The sequence below is a fragment of the Loxodonta africana genome, chromosome 18, assembly GCF_030014295.1.
Source record: "Loxodonta africana isolate mLoxAfr1 chromosome 18, mLoxAfr1.hap2, whole genome shotgun sequence".
NCBI lineage: Eukaryota > Metazoa > Chordata > Mammalia > Proboscidea > Elephantidae > Loxodonta > Loxodonta africana.
Genome location: NC_087359.1, coordinates 36205360 through 36229206, shown reverse-complemented (window position 1 = coordinate 36229206; position 23847 = coordinate 36205360). Strand labels below are relative to the sequence as shown.

General features: G+C 52.0%; 2 protein-coding genes across 4 annotated transcripts; one reads left to right on the top strand and one right to left on the bottom strand.

Moving 5' to 3' along the window:
• Window positions 1-314: 314 nt before the first annotated feature.
• PNMT (phenylethanolamine N-methyltransferase) lies at window positions 315-3201 on the top strand. The gene is made up of 3 exons (XM_003414430.3): window positions 315-1128; window positions 1726-1933; window positions 2061-3201. The coding sequence occupies exons 1-3, from the start codon at window positions 927-929 to the stop codon at window positions 2497-2499; spliced, it is 849 nt and encodes a 282-aa protein (XP_003414478.2). The 5' UTR covers window positions 315-926; the 3' UTR covers window positions 2500-3201.
• Window positions 3148-16340, bottom strand: PGAP3 (post-GPI attachment to proteins phospholipase 3). Of its 3 annotated transcripts, XR_010318350.1 has the most exons (9): window positions 15981-16338; window positions 14654-14751; window positions 13654-13806; window positions 7132-7194; window positions 6379-6440; window positions 5854-5990; window positions 5400-5604; window positions 3755-5224; window positions 3148-3617 (listed from the first exon to the last, which is right to left on the bottom strand). XR_010318350.1 is itself a non-coding variant. In XM_003414696.4 (8 exons), the coding sequence occupies exons 1-8, from the start codon at window positions 16159-16161 to the stop codon at window positions 5161-5163; spliced, it is 963 nt and encodes a 320-aa protein (XP_003414744.1). In that variant the 5' UTR covers window positions 16162-16338; the 3' UTR covers window positions 3158-5160. The 3 variants fall into 3 exon arrangements, 2 of the variants coding, with proteins under 2 accessions (XP_003414744.1, XP_010592699.1); XM_003414696.4 differs by having other exon boundaries at window positions 3158-5224; XM_010594397.3 differs by lacking the exon at window positions 5854-5990 and having other exon boundaries at window positions 3158-5224; window positions 15981-16340.
• Between the last annotated feature and the right edge of the window lie 7507 nt (window positions 16341-23847).

Sequence of the window (23847 nt, the reverse complement as noted above, 5' to 3'; positions counted from 1 at the left end):
GGTGGCCCGGCAGCCCGCAGCGTGCTCTCCGTGCCCTCTCGCCTTTTCCGGGGTCCCGCGCACCCGACGTGACCAGAACGTCCCGAACCTTCCGACCTCCAGCATTCCCCAGATCAGCGGCTGGCAGCCCGCGGGGCCGGCAGGAGAGGCCCCGCTGTTCGCCCGCTAAGTGCATTAGCCCCGCTCCCCGGCTTCCTCTATCGCAGCTGCCATCGGACGGGCGGGGCTGAAGTCCCGCTCTGGGGCCCCGGGGCGACTGCGGTGGCGGCCAGAACGGACTGTCCTTTCTGGACTGGGGAGGGGGTGGCCGCTGGAGAACGGGGGTGGGGTAGGAAAGTACGAAAGAGAGGCCTGGAACAGAGGTGGAGAAGGGGAGTTGGGGCGACGTTGCTAAGGAGATGGGGTGGGTGTAGGAAAGGGTGCCTGGAGGAAGGGGAGGCCAGGCGGCGGTCGGGGTGCGAGGGGAGGGTTCTGGGAGATGGGGAGGGGAAAAGGGGGTGATTAGAAACATAAGTAGAGTAAAGACGGATGTAGGCAAATGGGGTGAGTGGCTGGGGGAACTGGAGAAGAGAAAGGGGAGTGGAGACTGGCGGGGTCGCGGGGGGAATCTAAGCAGCAGGGGGATAGGGAGCTGAGAGGGGGGCGCAGAAGCCAGTAAGGCCAAGGGTGGCAGGGCCGCGGGGAGCTTGCGTAGCAGGGCAGGGCGGGAACCGATGTTTCCGCGGCCGCCCCCACCGGCTCCGGTGCGTCGGCGGCTCGGACATTAAGGGAGATGGATGGGCGCGGGGGAGACACAGCGCGCGGGGCCCCGGGCTGCCCATGGCTCCGCCGCCGCCCCCGCAGCGCAGGGGTCGGTCGCGGCGGGGGTCCGGCCGCAGATATAGGGGCTGCGAGGAGGGCGGGGACAGGGACCGCGAGGGAGCAGCATGAGCGGCGCAGACCCGAGCCACGCTGCGGGCGCGGGCCCCGACTCAAAGCCGGACCAGGTGGCGGTCGCCTCGGCCTACCAGCGCTTCGAGCCCCGCGCCTACCTCCGGAACAACTACGCGCCCCCTCGAGGGGACCTGAGCAGCCCGGACGGCGTAGGGCCTTGGAAGCTGCGCTGCCTGGCGCAGACCTTCGCCACAGGTGAGCGCCGGGAAGTTGAGGCACCGGGGACAGGAAGCCCCTGGGGAGAGAAAGGAGCAAGAGAGGGGGAGAGAGAGGGAAAGAGACAGAGAGACAATGACAGAGCCAGAAAAGGACCAAGAATCAGAGATAGGTAGACAAGAGGTGCAAATAGAAAAGAAAGAGGGCAACACCTCTTGAGAGAGAGGCAGAAGAGGGAGACTATTGAGAAAGAGGGTGAGGAGCTGAGAATGTTCAGAGTTGAGAGAGGTGAGATAAAGAGAGATGCAGAGAAAGAGATGGAGGCAGAGACTGGGGAGGAGAGAGACAACTGGGAGAAATTGTGAGGCATCCCAGGGCTTTTCCCACTGAAACCTCACTGGTAGGTATTGCTTTATAGATGTGGAACCTGAAACTCAGAGAAGTGCCATACCTTTCCTAGGGTAAGTCAGTTGATGTGAGATCCAGGACTTGAGCCGTGGCCGATATATTTTCCAGATATTGACACATACTTAAGAGAGAGAGAAGGAAGTGATCAAGAGGGAGGGAGAAGCAGGTAAGGGAGGGTATGATTGGGGCAAGCCTGGTACCCGGATCCTCTTTCTTTGCCCCATCCAGGTGAGGTATCTGGACACACCCTCATTGACATCGGCTCAGGCCCCACCATATACCAGCTGCTCAGTGCCTGTGCCCACTTTGAGGACATCACCATGACCGATTTCCTAGAGGTGAACCGCAAGGAGCTGGGGCTCTGGCTGCGGGAGGAGCCAGAGGCCTTCAACTGGAGCGTGTACAGCCAGCACGTCTGTCTCATTGAAGGCAAGGGGTAAGGAACAGGGGATGAGGGTGCAAGCAGGGGGCCCCCCAAGAATCTGCTGGAAGGAGCAAGGAAGGACCTAGCTTGGGGCAGTCACAAGCCCTTTTCCTGACCCCTGTCCTCTGTCCCTGCACAGTGAGTCCTGGCAGGAGAAGGAGTGCCAGCTTCGAGCCAAGGTGAAGCGGGTCTTGCCCGTCGATGTGCACCAGTCCCAGCCCCTGGGTGCTGGGAGCCTGGTGCCCCTGCCTGCTGATGCCCTGGTCTCTGCCTTCTGTCTGGAGGCTGTGAGCCCAGACCTGGCTAGCTTCCAGCGGGCCCTGGCTCACATCACCACTCTGCTGAGGCCTGGGGGGCACCTCCTCCTCATCGGGGCCCTGGAGGAGTCATGGTACCTGGCTGGGGAGGCCAGACTGGCGGTGGTCCCAGTGCGTGAGGAGGAGGTGAGAGAGGCCCTCCTGCACAGCAGCTATGAGGTACGGGACCTGCGCACCTACGTCATGCCTGCCCACCTGCGGACGGGTGTGGATGATGTCAAGGGCATCTTCTTTGCCTGGGCCCAGAAGGTGGGAGCGTAAGAGGCCCAGTGCCCCCAGTGCTGTGGTGGCCCCACCCACCCAGGTTAACTGCTATCTAAGGTGGCACCTAATAAAGAAAAGAGCCTCTGCCACTGGGTGTCAGTGCTGTCTGAACCAAGGGCCCAGAGATCTCTTTTGTGAATGTGGGGATGTAGGAGGCACCAAAAACCCCTAGCCTCTCTTCCAGAAGTTACCATGAGGGTAGGTCTCTGTACCACCCATCCTTCCCAAGATAAGGAAGACCTAAGGCCAGGCCATATATATTGAACACTTACTGTATGCCTGGCACTAGATATCATTCAGCCCTCACACTCAGAGGTTGGTCCTGTTGTCTTGTATCCAGGTGAAGCTCAGAGAGGTCAAGTAACAAATAGAGTCTCATTCAGATCAGAAGTCTCAAATGATCTTTCTATGATGTCTCCTACTTGGAGGGACGGAGGACAATGGCGATAACTTGGAGACTGAAGTGAAACTTGTATGGGGTGGGGGGAGGCTATACAACTGAGGCACAAACAAGGGCCCAGGGAAGCAGGAGGGAAAGAATTGGCACCTGGCTCCCTCTTCTCCCTCCTCCATGAGCTGGACTTGAGCTCTGCCGAGCCCTGCATTCTGGCCCCTGCCATCCCCACCTCCACATGCCTACAAAGAGGCCCCACCTCTGTCCTCTGCCCCTTTCCAGCCAGCTCTGGGTCCTCCTCACCACAATTCTGTCTTCTTCTCTCCTGCCCACCCTATCCACACAAATGAGCTGAACAAGGATGAGACGCACAATTGGTTTATTAAGAATGCCCCTTGCTGCCCTTTGTCTTAAAACAGCTCTCAGTATCAAAAGGACCCATGAGCCACCCAAGTCCCTGAGGTTGGAGTACTAGCATAGCTCCCCTCCCCGCAAGAAGGCACACGGGGGCAGGGAAAGAGCAAGGATCCAGTCTCCCTGCTCCAATCACAGAGACTGCTTTGGGATGGAGGGCTTCTGGAGCTCCACAAATTGCCATTTTATCCTTGTAGGGCAAGAATGTGCCAGGACTGCCGCCAACTAGCAGGGGTCACATTTACAGGGGTACTGACATCGTGTGGCCTGGACCTGTCTTGGGGCTAGCCCAGAACAGATAGCCCCTCTGGGGAGGGCAGAAACGAGACTCAGCCACAAGTTTTCTCCCCTCCTCCCTCTGACTGCTACATCCCTCCCCAAGGTCCAGGCTGTGGCAAAGGGGTCAGCAAGCAGAGAACTGGGAGAAGGGGAGGCCAAACATGCCTGAGCAAGGAGACAGGGAGGTGGGAGAGGGCCCAGAAAGATCTTTGTTTTCCTTCCTCCCTCTGTCTCCGAGAGGCTGGTTCTGAAGAGTGATCAGTTGTGTGAGGGCTCTGTGAGGCTTGGAGACAAAAGGGCAAGGGGCAAAGGACAGGAACACACACACACACACACACACACACACACACACACACACACACGTAGCTTGGACACCCATCCTCCCAGCCAAATCATGGGGATATCCCCACTCTCTGCCTGGCTTGGGGTCTTGTGCAGCGTTGGTGCTCAATAAATGATTGCTGGTGGCAACTTGACCCCGATCTTACTCTAGCCTCCCTGCACTGTGGCACACCTCATCTCAGACACGCACCCACAGACACACTCAAGACTCAGGCTAGGTATATTCCCCTAACCCACCTACTTCCCCCAACACACACACACACTTTAAAACTGCTCACAAAAATGTTTTGAAACTAGATAGAGTGGCAGTTGCATAAGATTGTGTATGTACCAAACACTACTGAATTGTTCACTTTAAAATGATCAAATTTTGTTGTATGAATTTCACTTCTATTAAAAACCACCACTCCCAGGCCCTCCCCGTACACTCTTCACACTGCAAGCCCAGCCTGTGCTAACACACACTGTCCCACCCAGCATGCCACACACTCCCACCACTGCCTGACCACTGCCAGTGGACCACACTCCCTTACCACTCACACTCCGGTTCCCAATCCAGAGCAGCAGCACAGGGGCTGGTGGGATTCCTGTCCCTGGCTCTCTGGGATCCTGGCCCTGAGTGGGAGTATGGTGAGGCCTCCAGGGGTCTAGCTGGGGCAGGAGTCAGGGGGACCCCTTCCCAGTCCTAGCGGCTGGGTCCCTCCAGACCCCAGGGAAAATGAGCAGTCCTGAAACCTCACCAGAGCCAAAGTGCAAGCATCCACTGCCACCTAGTGGTGCCTTGGGGGAGGGTGGGGGTAACCAGAAGGGGACCCTGCTGTATTCCCAAAGTCCTGTGGTACCTGGTCTCCCAGCTAGACCTGGGGCTCTGGGGACCACCACCCAGGCAGTGTGGGGATGTGAGGAGGAGGCTGGGGGGCAAGAGGCAGGGGCAGCTCTCCTCTTGGTGGGGCGAAGCACACACTCAGCTCCCCCAGTTCAACTCCAGGAACCAGAGGGGCTGCCCATCCTTCAGCCCCAGACACTGAGTGAGAGGCCAGGCCCAGAATAGGCTCCAGGACCTGTGAATGCCACATGGGGGCCAGCAATGGGGTGGACAGGGTCCATGATTCTCAGGTCACACCCTTCATGTCTAAGTTCAAGAAGCTAAAAGGAGAAAACAAATCATCTCAAGAGCTGGGGGTGGGGAGGGAGGCCCGCAGGAAGGGGTAGACTTGCTCCCAGGGTCTTCAGTCCAGCTTGAGCTTGGTCTCTGATTCCTTCAGCAGGTACAGGCTGTCGTCCTCCAGGAAGCTGTGGGCCAAGAGAGGAGCCCACTGAGGCACAGCTCTGAGCGTTCCCCCTTTCCTGGGACAAGTGGGGGTGAGAGGCATGCTCGGTGGGTGAATGGGCCGCCCCGTCTTCCCCTAAGGAGCAGACAAGGAAGGGAACCCAAAAAGGGGTGTACCAGGCAGGGAGTGGCACCAACCTGAAAAACAGCACGTGGACAGGAATGGTACTGATGTGCCAGATGGCGTGTGCATCCAGGACCCAGAAGAGAGGTGGGAAGTCCAGCAGCTCGAGCAGGGACAGCCCCTGCAGCAGCATGACCACCGCCATGCACTTGTGCACATGAGGCAGCTGCCGGCGGTTCCACAGGCACCAGGCCAGCCACCACACCACGTTCACCATGCCTGGGTGCCATGGGGGCAGAGGAGTCTCACTTCCTGGACCTCTTCCCTACCCAGGTCTCTCCATCCCCAGGACCTTGCTCAGCTTCTCCTCCCAGCATCCCTGTCTCCCATCTCATATTCTTTTCCCTTCCCACATCCCAAGGGTCTCTCTAGAAATTTTTTCTCCAGGACTGGTCCTAATCCCTTCCTCCCCCTCCAGCCAGCAGTCCTATGGCTGGTCCAGCCCCCAGGGCCCCAGTCCCGCCTCACCAATAGCCAAATTGGCCACCAGGTTGTAGCCATAGTCAAAGCGGACGAGGCTCAGGTAGGAGATGTGTGCAGTCAGCAGTAACAGCAGGAGGGCCCGGAAGGTGCTGACCACAGCTGGGTGCTGCAACCCCACGGTCCTGCCTCACCGGCCAGAGCTGCTCAGACGACGGGTACCCAGTCCCCAGAGCAGCATTCCCTGAAGCATCTCCTGGCCTCAACACCAATACGTGCTCCTGGAAGCCACTGCCCCTCTCTCCCACCAAAACAGGCCAGCTACGCAGGTTCCTGCCCCCTCCCCCCACCTAGAACCAAGTGCTGTAGATCCTTGTAAGGAGCCAGGGCCCTCAGTCCTATTCCAGAGTCCCCTTGAAGGACAATCTGGACAGATTGTGTGTGTGTGTGTGTGTGTGTGTGTGTGTGCTAGTGAAGAAGGCCCTGGAGACAGCACCCCCAGAGGAGAGCTGGGGAACCCCTCTTTGCCCCCAGGGTCTGTTCCTGCCCCTGCAGCTACAAGGGCGGCCTTACCTGACACAGCACAGGTAGACTGAGTGGAGGATGACAGTGGAGGCACAGAAGTAGTCCATTTTCTGAGGACAGGGAGGGCAGGATGAGGGGCCAGTGTGATGGGAGCAGGAAGTGGGCAAGGCCTCCTGGAGGGCAGGGCCCAGAGAGGACCCATCTACCAGGGATGGGAGCAGAGGGGTGGCAGAGGCACAGCGGAGTATAAAGTGGGAGTCCTGGGCCTATGGTCGTGGGCACCGTGTTTCTTGCTGCCACTGTCTATAGCTGTTTCTCTCCTCAATTTAACAGACTGGCCCTTGTGTTCGCATCATACAATTTTTAAAAACATGCTCAGTAGAGAGGCCTTAGGAGCATTGGAGGAGGGTACCTATTGAGACTCAAAAACAAACGAGCCCACCACAGAATTAAAAACGTAAGTTGGAGCTTGACAGCCGTGGGCTAATGTCCTGATGGCACCCTTCTCCTAGTCAGGCAACCCTGAACAAGTTATTTAGCCTCTCCAAGGCTCAGCTGCCTCATCAGTTAAGAAGAGGTAATAATCACTAGTATCTCACAAGGTTCAAGTGAGGCTCAAATGCACTTTGTTGTTGTTATTGTCATATAGAAGATTCCAACTCATGGCGACCCCAGGCCTAGTACACTAGCACATAGTAAGTGCTCCATAAATAGTAGCTAGTTTTATCAGATATAAGAGGCCACTCTGCCCCACCCCTCCGGGACAGTCCCTGCCAATGGAGGAGCAGGAGATGTTCTCACCTCTGTGAGGTCGGTGTCCCTGGTATGAAAGACTGTGGACCAGAACCAAGCATTGAGGGAGACCTGAGGAGGGAGGGTGCTGGTGAGCTGGCTGGTGAACAACCTCTTGCCCCAAGGTGGGGGAGACCCCAAGAAGGCTCACATCCTTTGTGAAGAAGTGTCTCTACCAGGCCCCTAAATGGCTTGACAGAATCCCATGAAGCAGGAGTGTTTTACAGGGCCCCTAGAGCCTCCACCCTACTCATCTCAGTTCCCTCAGGTTTGGCTTTCCACCACCCTGAACCTCCATGGCCACAGAGGCTCACCCTCCACAGGGAACCAGTTCTGGCAGAGCCAAGTTCCTGGGGGTTACTCAATTGCTAAAACAACAGCCCCCTGGGGGCCTCACCCCCTTGCCCAAATCCACAGGTGATGACAGCCCCACCCTGGCCCAAGGGAGTCAGTGACCTCAGCTCTGGGGGGGGGAATGAGGTGGGTGGAGTGGAAGGGTTTGAGCCAGCTTGGGGTGTATCCCAAGCTAGCAAGTGAGGGAGCCTCTGAGATCAAGCAGATCCCACTGGGGCCAAGTCTCTGGAGAGGAGGGTGGCCAACCAAGCCGGGTGCTCCTCCTGGCTGGGCCGGCCCAACCTGTTGGACCAGTGGCTGCTCCCAAGCCCTCGGAGGAGTGGAGGAGCAGGGCTGGAGGGCTAAAGTGGGCAAGGGCCCTGGGGAAGGTTTGAGGCCTTTTGCCTAGAAATTAACAGCATGGAGAGAGAAAATAAATTATCTTGCCAGTGGGCTCCAGATCTTCTGGGAGTTGGCGCTGGCACTTTTTCCAGGGACTGCTGTGTCCACAGCAGAGACCCAAATTGCTGAAAGAAGGGTGGGTTGGGGTGGGGATATATACACTGGGCTCGGAGGAAGGGCTGGGAAACCAGTGACAAGCAATGGAAGACACAGCCAGGGCCAGGCCTGGAAAGCCCTGGAGGTGGAAAGGGATGCACTAGGGTGGAATGGGCCTGCTAGAGGTGGATGAAGACCAAAGCTGATCACATAGGTCAGGACAAAAGGAAATTGGCTCAGCAGGGGGCAGGGGGAGCAGGGTAACAAGCTGCTCTCCATCCATACCATAGCAGGAAGGATGGAGGTCAGACAGTAGGCTGAGTTTCCTACTGCAGGCCCACAGGAGTTGATGAGAGAATGGGAAGAACAATGGAGTGGAGGCTGGGCAGGGCTCTGCCCCACAGCCAGTTGACCATTTTCACGCCAGGCCCTGAGAGTTTCTGGAGGCTCGTAGCCAGGTGCAGCCTGTCTGGCCTGGGACCTAGGCTGAGCCTTGCTGCTAATGCTCCTTGTGACCTGGGAAAATGTACTGCCCCTTCTCAGCTCAAAGAGTTTCCCCTGCGGACAAATGAGGGGCTGGCTAAGTGACCCCTCAGTTCTTCCCCAGCCCTAAGTTCAGGTTAGTTATTCTAGGTAAGGCTGTTTCCTCCTTTGAGGTACACACAGACCAGCTGTCCTGCCCCACACACCTGGCTCAAGACTCCTCCCTAGTGCTGCCCCTTCCCCAGAGACAGTCATGGAAGCCGATCTGGAGGCTGGAAAGTAGAACAGAACCAGGTGGCTTCGTAGACACTGCTCCCCATACATGATGGTCAGGGTTAGTGCAGGGAGAAGAGCAGGCTCAGGGCTGAGACAGGACCCAGGTGTTCACATGTGGCAGGACTCCCTGGCAGGCCAGGAACAGGGACATCCTTGGGGAAGAGAGTGGCCCTGGAGCCAGTGTGGGAAGGAGGTAGAGAGGAAGGTCATAGGAATCAATCGGCAGCCAGCCAGGCCTCCTTGTCACCCATAGCAGGAAGGGGGAGGTGACAAGAGGGCTGAGCTAAGTGGCAGTTGGAACTTGGGAAGTAGGGAGGGAGGAGGTGCACAGGGCCAGGGTTCAGCGCTATTGGACAAGGTGGAGGTTGCTCGGTCTACTGCCACCCTCTCCACCAGGGTGCCTTCTATTGACAGAGATCCACCTGCAGCCTGGACTCCGCACCCTGAAAACCCCCTCTCATTGTGGGGGGCTCCCGTTGGTAAGAATGCAGGCTCTAGAGCTAGACTGTTGTTGTGTGCTGTCGAGTTGATTCCAACTCATAGCGACCTTATAGGACAAAACAGAACTGCCCCATAGGGTTTCCAAGGCTGTAATCTTTACAGAAGCAGACTGCCACCTCTTTCTCCCATGGAAGGCTGGTGGGTTTGAATCGTCGACCTTTTGGTTAGTAGCCAAGCGCTTAACCACTGTGTCACCAGGGCTCCTTGACCAGGCTAAACCAAAAAAAGACCAAACCCATTGTTATAAAGTTGATTCCGACTCATAGTGACCCTATAGGACAGAGTAGAACTGTCCCATAGGGTTTCTAAGGAGCGGCTGGTGGATTTGAACTGCCCTCCTTTTAGTTAGCTGTGGAGGTCTCAAGCACTGCACCACCAGGCTCAAATCCAGCTCTGCCATTCCCTGTGTCCTTAGGCAAGTTATTTAGCCTTGGGCAGATAGGGTAACTGGCCAATCAGACAAGCCAGGAGGGCCGTGGGCCTGTCTAGCAGGCTCCAAGAGCTACGTGTAAACAGGGAGGACAGGGGGTGGCTGGGGGAAGGGCGCCAAAGGCAGTGGGGCTGACGGGGGACAGGAAGGGCTGGGTGGGGGGAAGAGCAGAAGGCTGTTTCAGAAAATAAGAAAATTGAGACAAAAATATCACAGCCATGAAACTGGTTGGATGCCAAGTGAGCTGGATCTGTCAGGAATTCGACCCCAGTGCTAAGCCCCAGTGCTCGGGGCTGTCATTGACACCCTGGCGGTGGGGACAAGTGGGTCTTTAAATAGCTCAGTGTCTCAGAAGTGGGGGAGGCAGAATGTTAAATATGACGCCTGCTGCCATCCTGGGCGCCCCCCCAGAGGCCACCAGGTCTCACCCCCTGCCTTAGGCAGGGCAAGTCTTCCCCAGCTCACTCCTGAGAGAAAAGGGGTAGAGAGGCAGATGGAGATGGGAAGAGGAAGGCATTTGCCACCATCAAAAAGCACTCCTTGATTTCTTGCCATTGCATGTCCCACTAGCTCTTGTCTCACCATCAGGAAGTTCATCCTGAAGTCTAACCATCATTCTGCTGCACACTCAAATTATTTCTTCTCAAAGTTTCCTCAGTCCCTACCTCCCTAAACCATCCTGCCCCCTGACCCTCTACCTCTATACTTGAGAAACCTTTATTGGCTAAATGAAGTAGGCAGGGAACTGGTGTGATCTCCCAGCTCTGGCAGACAGCAGGGGCCCCCAATTCGAGGACGTCAAAGGGCTGTGGTGTGCCAGCTTTGGTGAGGTACCCAGCCCTGCCTGGCCACTGCCCAGGCCTAAATGGCAATGCAAGGGCTACCTTCTTGTGCCAAAGCTTCATCAGCCCTCCTGGGGGACAGGGGCTCCTCATTTTCCTGAGAAATAGACTGAGACCCACCCTAAGAGCTAACCTGGGACAGGTAGAGTGCCTTCTCCCCGCAACAGAAATCAGGAGCCCCACTGACTCCAGAAGACCCAGCCCAGGACAAGGTCCACCACCACACCCTCCATACAGCTCAGGGTCCCTCCCTCCTGCAGACACACACACACACACACACACACACACACACACACAACTAAGATTAAGTGTAAAATCTAAACCAGATCATCAAAGGCAGTGTGGGCTCTGACGCTGGATCCCTCGAAGGCCTAATAGTGGCCTGAGAGGGTCCCATGCCTCAGAAACCCATATCCTATAGGGTGCTCAAGGCTAAGACACAGGCCTTAGGTTCTGTTTGCCCTCTCCCACCTCAACGCCTCCTTCTCTTTCCCTAAGAGTCCCTGGTGATGTAGACTGCAGGACGCCCCAGGAGGTGTGGCCGCTGGTCAAGAAGAAAGATACTTGTGAGTTGAAAGATCCAAGAATCAGGGAAAACAAAACGAGAGTTGTGAAGCGACCACTGGCCCCTGGCACATGTCATGAAGACAAAGGCTGGGATCCTCTGAGGTTCCCAAGAACTTGTGGCTGTATCCAAAGAGGCTCTGCACTTTGTTCAGAGAATCCAGGCAGGGGTGTCCTGGGCTTTCTCATGGGGCTGTGGCGTGGGAGAGATACAGGCAGTGGGCCCGAACAAGTTATGTCGCTCGAAGAACAGGGAAGGGGACAGATGCCCTTCCTGTTTTCTTGGCCAGGAACAGATTCTCTTCTCTGCAAGAGGCCTAAACAGAAAGTGTTGCCTGAGATAGTGTTGCTAATGGCAGGCCCCTGCCTACATAAGGGTCCCTGCCCCTCGACCTGGCACTCAGAGCCCTCTCTGCTCCATCTGATCTCCCTTGAGCCTCCTTCACACACCCACACTGTGGCCGGGCTGACCTTGCCTGTCTAGGTCCCACACTCTTCAGCCTCATACATCCCCAGCCTCTCAGAAGTCCAAACCTTACCAGGCCTGCAGGCCCCAGATGAAACCTCTCCTCCTCCCTGACAGACTTCCCATGTAGCGCAGCCCCTCTCCAGGGCCCTCTCTTGGATCCCTCCTCAGCTCTGCCTACACTTTGCCTCCCAGGCTGCATGGGCCTGTACCTGTCTTTACGCTCCCACTAGGCTTTGCTAACAACAATGGCCTTCGCTGCTTAGGGGCAGGGGCTTTAGTCCCCACAAGTGCCACGCCCTGTCTCTACCCACAGAAGACTCAATACAGACATCCCTCACAATGGAAGTGGCCCAGAGCGAGCTAGGCGCGCAGGCACTGGAGTCTGACAGCCCTGGATGCAAACCCTGCCTCCACGGCTTGCTGTTAACTCAGAGCTCATGGGGGTATTATGGGCATCAAGTGAGAAAATGTACATAAGTGCTTAAGACAATGCCCTTCAGGAGGTTTGTGCTCCGTAATTCAGAACTATTGTTATTAGCATTCATTGATGAGAAAGCATTAGGGAGAATTTCTAAGAGGTTTAGCAGCCTCTTCCGATTCCCATCCCCTATATGTATGACTTGGCCAGGACTTCCTGGCACCATCAGTCTTCCTGAGGTCCTCAGAGACCTTGAGTCACCAGGCCCAGGGGCATCCTTCAGTCCTCATCTCACTGGACTGTTCAGCAGAATTCAGGAGAGCTGGCTACGTTCTCCTCCCTGTCCCCTTCCCGGGGCTCCCCCAACCGCACCATCTCCTAGTTTACCACCTACCTCTCCAGCCACTCCTTCTGTCTCTGCTGCTGGCTCATCCTCCTCTATCCAGCCTGTATTTTGGGGGTTCCTCAGGGCTCTGTTCCATGGCCCCTTCTCTTCTCACTATCTAAGTTCTCCCTTGGTGATCTCATCCACACTCACACTGTCTCACAAGTGGAAGGAAACACAGGGGTCATCCCTGATTCCTCTCTCCTCAGCTAGGCCACCACTGAGGCTCATCAGCATAGTCAAGAGGGTAAGAGTGTAGACCCTGGTGCCAGAGGCTGGGTTCGCATCCTGGCCCCATGACCTGAGGCAGGTTACTTAACCTATAGTCCTTGGTTTCCTCATCTGTAAACTGGGAATAGTAATAATACCTACTTCATAAGCTTGTTATAGGATTACCAGAGTTAAAATTTATAACTTAAGACCACACCTGGCATACAGTAACACTATGTATGTGCTTATTAAATACATGAATTAATTAAAAAAATTTTTAAATGCCACCTCTAAAACATAGCTCGAACACACTCAAATCTCTTTAATGTGCCCCCCACCCCTGACCTGGGCCACCGCTCTGGTCTAGCCACTGTGCCCTGTGCTAAAACTACCAACTATATCCACTTGTATATCCATTCCTGCCTATCCCAATATGTTCTCTACACAGTAGCCAGAATGAGTTTTCCAAAGGGCAAATCTATTCATGAAGCTCCTTCTCTTTCCTCCCACATTTATAATACCTCAATGCTTTCTGATGGTCTGAGTATCAAAATCTAAAGTATTAACATGCCCTCCACACTGTGACGCTTAGAACCCTCTCTAATAGGCAGATGGAACATCCCTCAGCATCTCCAGGGATGGCCTAAGACCAGGCTGAGCACTAGACTGAGAGTGCTGTGGCTGTCACTGCCTACCAGACCTTGTTTGGATTTGAGATTGTTCCAATTCCTCCAGAGGGGTCTTGTGTCCTGATATTAGGGACTGGAATGCCCCAGAAGGGTCCATGGAAAGACCCATGGTCCCAGCATGCTCCCTACCACCCATGTCCTTCTGTGTCTGTAAACTGTCCTGTTGAGACTTTTAGTGGCTTCCTCCTTCAGGATAAGAACAATGCCTCTTTCCTCTCTCCTTCCCAAACAGCCTGGCCTAGGGCTCTGCCAGAATGGGCATACCTGATTCAAGACCTTCCCTGTTTTCTCCCCAGGACTGACCACCCCCAACTGCAACTTTAGCAGAGGGGAAGCTGGGTGAGTAGAAGCCCCGCTGGGTTGAGAACGGGGACCTAAGAGTTCCTTCTTCCTAGATGAGGGTACGGAGCAGGAATCCCGTCAGGTTACCTACCCAGGCGAAGGCCACGCAGGTGTGGTACATGGGGGAGGAGGCTGGCACGGAGGTGCGGTAGCGGCAGAGCATCATCAGGCTGGCCAGGCCATTGAGGAAGGAGGCCATGGCAGAAGCTGGCTCTTGGAAGAACAGGAACCGGGAGAAGGGCCACTGAAAAAGGTGCAGATGGAGGGGGCCTAAGCGGAAGGGAACCCCTCACAGGTCCAAACTACTCTTTCTTGACATGCTTTATCAATGGGCCCCTGGCTGACTTCTCAGCTCTGGACCTTGGCCAAAGCCTCAGGTTCAGTTCCCCCTCAGCCCAACAAGCTCCCTTCCAGTCCCTGGCTGAGGGTCACATCCCCAATCCTGGCCAGCACTCACAACACTGTAAGCCCTTGTCTTTGGGAAGACCAGATGGGCCAGTGCAGATGTCTCAACACAGCCTGTTATGCAGCAGGTGCCCAGCAGGTAGAAAAAGGACAGACCTGCCATTCAGAAGACACAGGATCTAGACTCTCCTCTATCACTGACCACAAGCCCTCTGATTCTCAGCTTATCCTGTGGCAAATTGGGGACAATAATTCCTGCCAACCACACCAGACTAGAATAAGATAATATTGAGTAAAAAGGCACCAGAAAACTGTGCCTCACTGGAAATATTATCATTAATTCAGACCCCCTACTAGAGAAGCAACCGAAAGCATGCCATGGTGGGTCAGGGGATTTGTCCCTGCAGCAAGGTAGGTATTGCAACCACCCAAAAGAGCCAGCAGCAGTCTGTGAGATCAAAGCCCCCCAGATCATATATCTCCAAATCAGGACACAGATACCGAGGCAGGACTCATTGGTCCCATGTGATTACATGAACAGTAGATTTTGAAAGGAAGGAGTACCTCTCAACCACCACCCCATGGCCTAAGCCCCAGCCTCAGATTGCCTGGACAATGTGGTCCAAATGCGGAGTATCTTACCCTCACATCACCACCATACACCCACCCTGACCCCTCCAACTCACCTTGCCATGGAACTGAGGCACTTTGTGACCTTCCTGGAGGTAGAGGCCAACAGTGAGCCACATACACTCATACTTACAGTCATCCCGACAGGTCCAGCCTAAAAAGACAAAATGTGGCCTGGTAAATTCCCTAGCACAGGAAAGACCTCAGATGGGGCCCAAGGGAGAAGGACCTGCAGGTTAGAGAGAGCCAGAAGAAATTTCAAAATTCTGCATTCCCACTTGGATGGAGGAGGGATGGTGTGACATACATATCAGGGGAAGGGGTATGTGTGAGAGACAGAGTGTGTGTGTGTGTGTGTGTGAGAGAGAGAAAGAGAGAGAGAGAGAAAGTGTGTGTGTGTGTGAGTGTATGTGCATGTAAGTGTGTATACAGTGACCAAGCGGAGATATTCTTTTCTTTCGCCCAAGATAGGGATCTTGGCTTCCACTGGACTCATTTATGGATACCTGGGTTTTTTTCACCAGAGAGGAGCCCTTGCTGCCTACGAAAATGAAGCCCAAACGCTTGGGCCTGACTTTTGAGGTCCCAAATTGGCTTTCCAACCTTATGTCCTACTACTGCTTTTCACGCCTCCTGCTCTCTGAATAAAACAAACTGCTGGAAGTGCCCACACCTGCCCAAGGCCTACACTCTTGCAGTTCCATCTGTCTGGATGGCAGATGGGGTAGTGACAAGAGGATAAGCTTGTGGTCAGACAGGCCAGAGCTGGAAACTCTGCTTTACCACTTACTAGCTCAGTGGCCTTGGGCAGGGCACTTAACTCTTTGAGTTTTCTTATCTTTAAAATAGGGATAATAAGAGAAAATACTCCAAAGGGTTGTTGTGAAAATTAACTGTGACACCTGTCACACAATAGGTGCTCAATATGTTGGCTCACTGCCCACTATGACCACAGGACCAAATTTAACATATCCACTGTGCAAAAATCAGACAGAAAGTCCCTCCTTCACACAGTGTCCCAAGATGATTCCTGTCTCCACCCCCTCAAAGCCAGAAGTGTTTCCCTCCTCTCCCAGATGCTCCTAGGGCTAGTCTAAGGGCCCTTTAGGCCTTGTGCCTTGTACAAGAGAGGTTTAATTCCCTCCTGAGGGCAGGATCCAGCTCTGATTTCTGTCACTCCAGGGCCTTGTACGCAAGAGGGGTTCAATAAATAAAACCTTTTGGGAAAGCAAGACTGGCTGATAAGGTTCTAACTGCCCTGGGGCTCCTCTCACACTCATAACGGACCCCGGGGTCAACTAAGGTTTGGGGGGAGGGGGTGGAGGGAGTGCAGGGGGCGGGGCCGAGACCAATGGGCGGGGCTTACTGCGGGGCGGGGCTTACCTGCCAGACTCATGTAGATTGGCTGGCTGGAACGGAAGTGCTTCAGTGCGCCCCCCGAGCAGTTCCGCTCCTCGCACCGGAGCACGCAGTCACGATACACTGGTTCACGGTCGCCCTGGGATCCGCTCGCCAGCGCAGCCGCCCCGGCCAGCAGCACTAGCTGCGCCGCCCGCCCGGCCATCCCTTCTCCCTGGCCCGCCACCGGCGGTGGAGCTCAGGAGCGTGTCTAGTCTCTACTTCCGGAATAACCGGAAGTGCGTTGTGCTTATTGTTCTCTTTTCCGCTCCGGTCCACCAAATTTTAATAAAAGGTTCCCGGGTTTTTTGTGGGCGCCTGCCCCGCCCCCCATGCCTCAGCTGTCTCCAGGTATTGAGGCGACGGAATTAAGGGAAGGAGGATGTCTAGATAAAGGAGTAAAATAAAATGGTCTTCTACCAACATCCCGTCTTGTTTCTTTTTCAGGGTCTCCTTTTTCAAGTCACCAGCCCTGTCGAGTTTCACCTCCTAAATGCACCTGGAATTTTTTACATGTCTCCATCCACTTCTACCACACTGGTAAAGCCGTCGTTATCTGTCGCCAAGACAGCTGCAGTAATCTCTTAACGTGTCTCCCTGCCTCTACTTTTGCCTACTCCAGTACACACTCCATTTCCAAAAATTTATATTTAACCATATCACGTATTAAAATTCTTTACTGGTTCCCGGCTATCCTCAGGATACAATCAAAGCTCACAAGCCCTGTGCGACCTGGTCTTTGTCCACTGTCCTCCCTCATTCCCCTGCTCCAGACTCACTTTTACCCTCACTCTTGGTTATTCTTCTGGTCTGAGCTTAAACTCCGTCTCCTGAGGGTGACTGTTAATCACTCGAGGGTGATGTAACATACAGCGGTCTGTTTTCCCAACTAGGGCGCTCAGTAGGCTTTTTTTTTTTTTTTAAGAATGAACAACATGATTCAACATAAGGATTCGGTGGGTGCTAAATCCAGGGCTGGCAAATCACCGACGTGATTCGGACCACACCGGCCCAGGAGAGATGTAATATTTCAAGGCAAATTTAAGTGGAGGACCCTTGGGAATATACTTTCTCTGGTATCCCAGCCCCACGCCAAATACCACCAGTACCGCCCCCCCCCCTTTTCAATGGAGCCTTGTGGCTAAAAGCATAATAATAGTGATTGCCTTTCTTGCTCCCCCACCCTCTTCACTCCAGATCAACTTTTCCTTTTTATCCTGAGGGTAGGGGGTGGTGGTATTGGCATGATAAAGAAGTAAAATCGGATTCCATTCATTCACTCAGCAACCATTTCCTGTGCCCTTAGCTCTTGCTGGAGCTAAGTCGAAATCGACTTAATGGCAACTAACAATAACAACAACTATCCCTTGCTAGGCAGCCCCACTCCTGAAAGCAGTATTCACGTTGTACAGGAAACCTGTGAAAGCTGTAACCTGTGTAAGGCAGAAACGTGTCAGAAAGCACAACTCAAATATTTTCCAGTAAAACGAGCAATAGAAGAATGTTAAGTTTGCACCCTGTCAAAGGCAGAAAACTTGTGAGACCTGGAAAAACAAAGCAGTCCCGGTGAGTTCTGGCTTTCACAGGTTTCACTGTATTTTCTGTGAATGGTGCTCGGGGAGCACCATTCACACTGCATTTTCTGTAAATTGCTGCCTCTAAGAGTTGAAAAATAGCATGAATAGTGTCCCTTGGAGTTGAGCCTGGAAACAGGGAAGGTAAAATGAAGTAAACAACCGCTCGGCCCTCCAGGAGCTAACCAGAAACAATCCTGTGCTAATACTACTTTGCAACTGCAGAGTAGTTCCTTTACAATACAGTAAACCTGTGAAAGCTGCAAGTCGGCGGGACTGCCTTGTTTTTACGGGTCTCACAAGTTGTCCACCTTTGACAGGGTGCAGTCTTACCACTTTTCTCTCAACTCACTCATATTAGTGGAAAATATTTGTGTTTTCCTTCTCTGACAGGTTTCCGCCTTTCGCAGGTTTTACTGTACATTATTTCATTTTGTCCTTACTATAACTCTGGGATGAGTCTTTTTATGAGGTCTCTCCATTTAAAGATGAGGAAATTTAGAACTAAAGAGGATAAAATCCTGACAACGCAGGCCTTTCCTATGAGTGAACTCTGAGGTAGAGATCTTTGGTGCCACCGCGTTGGTTCACTACTCTTAGCGACCCTACGCACAACAGAATGAAACACTGCATGGTCCTGTGCCATCCTCACAATCGTTGCTGTGTTTGAGCCAATTGTTGCAGCCACTGTGTTAATTCATTTGCTTAAGGGTGTTCCTCTTTTTCAATGGCCCTCCACCTTACCAAACATGGGGTAGAGATAGCACTCATTTAAAACGTTTAAGATCATGATTTTGGAAGGCTCAACCTACCTCAAATATTAAAATGTGGCAACATCCCACATTAAATAACATTTATAAATAGCTATATATAGTTGGGAGCCCTGGTAGTACGGTAGTTAAGAGCTCGGCTGTGGCTGCTAACCAAAAGGTCGGCAGTTCGAATCCACTGGCTGCTCCTTGGAAACCCTAGGGGACAGTTCTAGTCTGTCCTATAGGGTCACTATGAATCAGAATCAACTTGGCTACAATGGTTTGTTTTTTGTATATATAGTTGAATTGAGCTGTTAATAGTTGGCATATTGTTATGCTTTGTATACGTTTAATAAAGCATCGATTTTTGTAGTTTTCATGTATTTTGGAGCTACCAATAAAAAAATTTTTTTTTCAGGTCTCAAACATTTCATAGATTATTGGAAAACCATGTTTACATACTTGATGAATTCCAGGTTAAAGGCAGAGGGGCAAGTGGAAACTTTTGTCTTGTTGTCCCAGTGGGAGAAAGGATTTTCACTGTCAGCACAGTCCTGCATCTCTAGAAAGCAATTTCCTGGCCTTTCAACCCCACTTTCCCACTGAGCCCCCTTAGCTTAATCTGCCTCCCAATTTGTATTTATATTTGGCCTGCAAAGTTATCATTGATTTATTCCTTGAACACAGGCTTATTGAGTTTTACTGGGTGTCAGCCACTGAGGCACTAGGAAGAAAAGAAAATAAAGTTGAGTCAGAAATTGCCCCCAGTCCAGAGAAGAGAAAGATAAAGCTAATGGTACAATGTACTAAGGGTCCAATGGCAAGCTGACCATACTAGAGCAAAAATCAGGGGATAGTCTACAGGTATGAGGCTCCTCATTTAACAAATATTCTTGAGGTTTACTGTGTACAAGTCTCTGGGGACAAAATGATGAACAAGACACTGTCCTTCTCATGACCTGAGGGGAGAGAGAGGCAATAAACCAGTATGAAACAAAAGACCAAGAGTTCACTGTTAATGGAAGAGTAAACTGTATAACCATTATGTAGGATAACTTGTCACTACTTTTTTTTTTTTTTTACCTAACTGTAATCTTTGCAAAGATGTCATCTTGAAGACTAAGGTGTGCCTGACCCAAGCCATGGTGTTTTCAATCACCTCATACGCGTGCGAAAGCTGAACAATGAATAAGAAAGACCAAAAAAGAATTGACCTCTTGGAATTATGGTGTTGGCAAAGAACGTTGAATACCATGGACTGCCAAAAGAATGAACAATTTGCCTTGGAAGAAGCACAGCCACAATGATCCTTAGAAGCAAGGATGGTAAGACTACGTCTCACATACTTTGGACATGTTATCAGGAGGGGCCAGTCCCTGGAGAAGGACATTGTGTTTGGTAAAGAATTATGAGAATGGCACAGAACTCAGCAGTGTTTCGCTCTGTTGTACAAACGGTTGTTATGAGTTGGAACGTAGTCAAAGACACCTGAAACAATAACATCTGACTGTAAACTGTACATACTCTTTAACTCAACAATTTACATAAACCCTCCAACCAGCAATTTCACTCCTAGGTATGCAGCTCCAGTGTATCCAACCCATTGCTGTCCAGTTGATTTTGACTCATAGTGACCCTATAAGACAGAGTAGAATTTCCCAGTAGGGTTTCCAAGGAGCGGCTGGTGGATTCTAACTGTCGGACCTTTTGGTTAGCAGCCGAGCTCTTAACCACTGCACCACCGGGGCTCCCCAATGTATCTACACAATGCAAATGATGTCAGGCTATTCATGGCAGCATTATTTTCAAAAGCCAAAAAAAAAAAAAAAAAAAAAGGAAACAACTAAATGCCCATCAATAGGAAATGAATTACATTAATGAGAGGAGATTCATACAATGAAATTCTGAGCAGAATATAATAATAATTGGGCATATTTGTAATGTACTGACATGGAAAATCTTTATGATATTTTTAGGTGTAAAAAGCAAGGTGAAGAATATACTATGTATATAGTGTGTTACTATGTGTAAAGAAAAATAAGAGTATATATTTGTTATTTTGGAGAATATACCTAGAAAGATGTACAAGAAATTGGAAATAGTTGTTTCAGCTGGGGACCAGATCCTACAGAGTCTCGTAGGTCATGGTGAAGAGTTTAGACAATGGGAATTCATTGGGAAGGATTCTAGCACTGAAGTTAATGACATGATCTTGTTTATGTTTAAAACATTTACTTTGCTGTGGGGGAGAAAAGGACTGTAGGTGGCTAGAGTGGCATTTGGGAGACCAAAAACTGGTACTTTACCCCAGAGGAGAAGTAATAGAGTTTATATTAAGAACGTAGGTATAATGGAAAAGATCTTAAAGAATGATTGGATATAATGGGCAAGGGGCAAGGAAAGAGAGAAACCAATAATGTGGGCTCAGTGAACTTTTAAAAATAATCAAAACACAAAGAAATTAAAACATAGAGTTTATTCAGAGCAGTTAATCTCTATGCATGCAGGGATATAGTTTTGTTTCTAAAAACAAGCAGGCTAGTTACAACTGTTAAAAATAAACCTTTAAATGAGCTCAAAACAATAATGCAATTGCTCTATGATTTAGTAAACAATTTGTAAATTGCGGGAGCAAACCTCCGAAGGACTGGAAATTTTACAGAGGCTTAAAAAATTAATTTTTTTTTTTTTTCTTAATGAATACAAGTTTCCATGATGACAAAGTACTTAGGGATGATAGAGTTAGGATTTTAAAAAATCTCCTGAAAACTTGACCTTTTACATATTTGTAGCTACTGGACCTCTTGAAATGAAAATTTAGGAAGGACACAGTCTTTTTTATTCAATCGTGAGGTAATGGGGTTGTTATTGACTATCCTTTTTTGAGTCGGAAAAGGCAAGTTGACAATGTTTCAGAGTAGTTAGCATTCCTTGGTTAAAATAAACAAAAACAGAAGTCAATAGTTTTACAGTTTGGGTTAGGCTTTTACTCCTAATTTTGGTATCACTGGTAAGAGAGAACCCCCTTGAAATCAAAGTAAGAAGTCTTTTTATATTTTTTTGACATAATGTAATCATCTAAAACTGGAGTGTCCTCCAAAGCCAGGGCTTCACCACTGCCGTCGTTTTATGCTTCTGGAAACTGCCTAGTTTTCTCCTCCCAAAACCAAAAATCAGAGGCAAGAGTGACCTCATTTACACTCTCATGGCCTGCACTTCAGCGTGAAGGAGGATATGCTTGGAGTCCTGAAGGGCCAAGGGAAGTGGGAAGACTCAGGGCTGCTGGAACAAGAAACCTAGGAGAGGGGTGGCTCAATGGGGGCTTTCAAGGGACAAGTGTGGGGCTTGGAGGGGGTCACTGTCCCCACACCAAATCCTAAAACCCTGTGACCTGGACCCATCCGGTCCAACTCATATTTCAGTCAGCAAAGTGAGGCCTTATCCAAGGCCACACAGCTAAGCTACTGTTAGAAGAGAGACCCACAGATAAACTAAGAGCACATGTTAAATGAGAACACACACAGACACTGACACACAGAAATTAGCACCATGACAACTTTGTATGCACAGGCCAGGATAGAAGTCACTCATTCCTTCATGTATATGCATTAAAGCGAGGTGAGGCGGAGGACAGAGAGGGCTTTTTCTGAAAAGCACCCTGAGGACAGAAAGGGTCCTTGGGCCTGCATTCCCGAGAGAGATGTGGGTGAGAGGGGCTGAGGGAGGCAAACAGCATGACCAGGGCCAGTGGGTCTGGCAAGTTTGGGCTCTGCCTTTTCTCTAACCCTGGGCCCAGGCCTCCCACACGATTAGGCTACAAGTATTCATACATGGCCACCTATAGTAAGGATGGATTTTCTTTTTTTTTTTTTAAGGCTGGATTTTCTTATCAGAAGCTTCTAAGTTATTCTTCTGTGGCCCCAGGGAGGCCTTGTGTGTACTCTCAGGGGACTCTTTCTGAGTAACTGATTCACACAAACACTTGCCCAGGAATCCATGCCCCAGGCCGGAGGTTCTGTGGGGCAGGCCCCAATTTGTGGCCTGGACCTCGGACTGTGGACCGTACCCTCCCTTCTTCTGTTTGTTTTCAGTTCTCTGACCCCAGGCTGGCTGGTGAGGTAGGCAAAGGGGAGGAGACTCCGGTGCCAACACAGACAAACACACTCACAAACACACAGCTTCATGTGCTCCCCAGTTTCAGTGACCAGTCAATGATTGACTGGCGTTTCACAGGCCGCTTGTTCCAGACCCCGACCTGTTGACCCTTAGAGGTCACCTTTGTGAGGCAGAGCCCTGTCTTGCCTCTTCAGTGGCAATGGTCACGTCTGCTGCCCATGGATCTAGTACCTATCACTCAAAGAGCTCATGCATCTGCCCCCCGGGTCTCAGTTTGCTCCCCTCTGTCCCATGGTCACCATTCCTCTGTACCCCAGCCTCCCTCTCCCTAGGCCCCTCACTAAGCCTTTCTCCTGGACTCTCATGCTCCTCCAACAATCCCGCCCCTGCTCCTCAGCCCTCTCTTCCCCCCTGAAACTCCCCCTCTCGTTCTTTGTCCCTCATACATCCTCTTTCCTTGGCTCTCCTGCCAGGCCCTGCTGGAGGGACAGTGAGGGGAGAATCGAATCAGCAGCGCCCACCCCTGCCCCCCTTCCTCTCCTCTTGTCAAGCAGCAGACAAGGTTTTTTCCCCTTCCTTCCCGGCTCTGAATAGGCTCATTCTCTTTGAGAGATTGGGCCCCTCTCGAGCCTCCTCCCCGGGGCGTGAGTTCTGACCCCAGCTCCTCCCCCATCCCCTCTCCTGCCCCCACTCCGCTGGCTCCGGCCTTTCTCTGCAGCCCACTAGGACAGAGCTTTGTCTCCCTGGGATCCGGGATGCCGAGAGGATGGGCTTGCTGTGGAGGGGGAGGCAGGATCTTTGCGGAGGGAAGGGCTGGTAGTTACCCAGGCTTCTCTTCTCAGAGGGGTCTCCTCTAGCTCCCGTGCAGGGGTCTGGGGAGAAGGTGGGTTCAGGGAACCCACCATTCAGGGCTCTTGAAGCTGACAGTCCAAGCCAAAGCCACCGTGGTTCTACAGATGAAGTTCACCTCCCAGCTCTGCTTGTGACCTTGGACAAGTTTCTTCACCTCGAGGAATCCTGGGGTTTCTCTTTTGTAAAAGGGAACTGATCATACCAGTCTCCTCTGGTGCCTCAAGGATTCAGTGACACGAGGACTGTGGCTCTAGTACAGAGAGTCACAGCTTTCCTGACTGGATGAGCCCTTCTTTACTCTGGGGGAGAAGGGACACCTCTAACTCTGGCCCCAACCTTGACCCTAACAACCTGATGGGTTCTGGATGCCATATGTGCTCTCACCCAGGTGCAAGCCCTTGATATGTGATCAGCAAATGACTCTTGGAGCCAAGTCAGCAGCTCCTCCCTAAAGGACTGAGAGGCTGCGAGGCTGAGAGGCACACTGACTAGCCTCTGGGCTGTATGATGGGGTGGAGGTGAGAGGCTGGTTTTGCTGATTGTTCCACTTTTCCCCAG

Excerpts from the sequence above, each read along its gene's own strand:
- PNMT (XM_003414430.3), top strand. The coding sequence starts at position 927 with ATGAGCGGCGCAGACCCGAGCCACGCTGCGGGCGCGGGCCCCGACTCA. Across the intron at positions 1,129-1,725 it reads GGCGCAGACCTTCGCCACAG|GTGAGGTATCTGGACACACC; the intron begins GTGAGCGCCGGG and ends TGCCCCATCCAG. Across the intron at positions 1,934-2,060 it reads TGTCTCATTGAAGGCAAGGG|TGAGTCCTGGCAGGAGAAGG; the intron begins GTAAGGAACAGG and ends GTCCCTGCACAG.
- PGAP3 (XM_003414696.4), bottom strand. The coding sequence starts at position 16,161 with ATGGCCGGGCGGGCGGCGCAGCTAGTGCTGCTGGCCGGGGCGGCTGCG. Across the intron at positions 5,991-6,378 it reads GTCTACCTGTGCTGTGTCAG|GACCGTGGGGTTGCAGCACC; the intron begins GTAAGGCCGCCC and ends CCGGTGAGGCAG. Across the intron at positions 5,225-5,399 it reads GTCCACGTGCTGTTTTTCAG|CTTCCTGGAGGACGACAGCC; the intron begins GTTGGTGCCACT and ends CTTGGCCCACAG.